General features: G+C 36.1%; 1 protein-coding gene across 1 annotated transcript; it reads right to left on the bottom strand.

Moving 5' to 3' along the window:
- Window positions 1-752: 752 nt before the first annotated feature.
- LOC145069368 (cold-regulated 413 plasma membrane protein 2-like) lies at window positions 753-1,708 on the bottom strand. The gene is made up of 4 exons (XM_079016289.1): window positions 1,509-1,708; window positions 1,285-1,392; window positions 1,127-1,197; window positions 753-1,006 (listed from the first exon to the last, which is right to left on the bottom strand). Exons 1-4 carry the CDS (start codon window positions 1,700-1,702, stop codon window positions 753-755), a joined length of 627 nt encoding a protein of 208 aa, XP_078872415.1. The 5' UTR covers window positions 1,703-1,708.
- Window positions 1,709-2,197: the final 489 nt, after the last annotated feature.

Below are 2,197 nucleotides of genomic sequence, written 5' to 3'. Positions count from 1 at the left end.
TTCAAAACGGGAAAGAAAAATCAAAATCTAACAACGACTAAACATTCTAAAAGAATAATGTTGCTTAGAACCACTTTCACTTTTATGGCTTGTTCTTAAAGCATCAACTTTTGTGATTCCAACAGAATTGGAATTCATAATTCAATTCCAACAGAATTGGAATTCGTAATTCAATTCAAACAGAATTAGCATTCGTGATTCGATTCCAATAGAATTGGAATCTCACTGATATCATCCATTGAATCAACAAGAGAAGCAGGAACTGAATCTTTTGTTGTTGTTCTTTGGGAATCATTGAAATAAGCAGGAACTGTTACAACAACTTTTGTGACCTTATCATTCATAAATTTTGAAGCATCGTCCACAAGCTTTCTCAAAACCTGATAATAGAGAAGCAACAAGAGAAGCCAAATTAGGGAAAAAATATCTTACTGTTACAAATTAAGAGGTAGAGGGAGCACTGGTGTACCTGGGCTGAAATTTCTTCTGCAGCAAACTGTTTTCCAATAGCAGGACAATCAAGATTAACGTTCCTGTTCTCGTCACGCACCACCGTATAAGAAATCTGCTTATACTCCTCGTCCACCTCCGACATCTTCCTCCCGATAAATCTCTTCACTGAGAAGAAGGTGTTTTAACGAATTCGAATCAAAGAAAAAAAAGACTCACGTCACATAAATACAAACGAACCTTCAATGCACACATCAATCGAAGGATTCATGTTATCGAATACATAGAAAGCACAAAACATCTCAGAATATTAACCCGATTATAGCCCAGATAGGGAAGATGAACAAGAGAACGATACCAATGGTGTTGGAAATGCCATTGCTCTTGGTGAAAGCGTTCTTGAATCCTCCAGAAGCTCTGATGTGTTCTTGAAGCAAATAGCATCTGATAACCAAGTAGACAATCACTCCGATCCACCCTACTCTGACATAGTCGGTGACGAAGTTTGGAGCTACCACAACCAAAAGGAGCAAAGATCCCGGCAACTCTAGATATTATGTATTTTTCAAAACAATCGTAATGAGATTTAATTTCAAATTAACGAAATTCATTTCAATCAATTTCAATTGAAAACCAAAATTAATTAGGGATTGTATTATGGCTTAGGTAACTAGACCTGGGTAATGTTCACGGAAGAAGAGACGCAATACGACTCCGACTAATGTGATCCATTTCCCGATGTCTCCGCTGAAAAAAAAACGAAATTGTTTCTGATTAAAACACAAAGAAGGATGAATCGAGAGACAAATTTCAATTATCGGATCAATACTTTACTGCAAAATTCCGAAGAGCCACTCAGGAAGAGTCAAGAAGATGTAGGGGACCAAAAGTGAAGTAAGGATCTTCGTCCTCCAGTTTGTTCGATCGAGTATCAACAAATAACTGTAACACAACACATCAAGCAAAATTTGTCAATTTAGATCCAATTAAAATCAAATAATTAAACACGATGAACTGAAGAAGACGATTCAATCATTCGAAGCTAGAGTTGTACTTACATGGCGGCGAAGCAAGCGATCCATTGGAGGAAGGTAGTGATGAAACCACCGCTGACTCCGATCTTGATGACATGATCAGCCAATTTCCTCGTAGCTTCTCCGATATCTTTCAAATCGGAGCTGATTAACTTGGATGCTGCTTCTGATAGAGTTGGATCGGTCGACATCTTCAAGTAATTCTTAGCTCCCTTCATCGTGATCTCTAGTTTTAACTTGGATGCGTCGTCCTCTACCCCTTGGCGTTGGTAACGATGACAAGCTTCACTTCGTTGCTTCAGTCTAGTCAACCCCGGAGATGCTTCCTTAGCCTGCAATCGATCGACATCCATTGGACCTTGCAGCCGCTTCGTGCTTTCATTCTCACCTTCATCAATGAATTTGGGGGAAGTTGTTTATAAAAGGGGATAAATTAGGTTAAAATCAACTAGCATAATTATAAGAAAGTATTTGTGGAGTTCTTTATACAATTATTTAATTACCCTTATTTATTTATTTAATTATTTATTTATATTTTAATTTTTGGTTGGTCCACATTTATGCATACAATAACACAATAAATACTTTAAACAATTGAACCTAGCTCTCTCTCTCTCTCTATATATATATATATATATATATATATATATATATATATATATATATAGATATATATATATATATATATATATACACGCACACAAAAACATATT

Source organism: Lactuca serriola, chromosome 8 (assembly GCF_051521515.1).
Source record: "Lactuca serriola cultivar US96UC23 chromosome 8, Lser_US96UC23_V15, whole genome shotgun sequence".
Classification (NCBI taxonomy): domain Eukaryota; kingdom Viridiplantae; phylum Streptophyta; class Magnoliopsida; order Asterales; family Asteraceae; genus Lactuca; species Lactuca serriola.
This window is presented reverse-complemented; position numbering and strand designations above follow the sequence as displayed.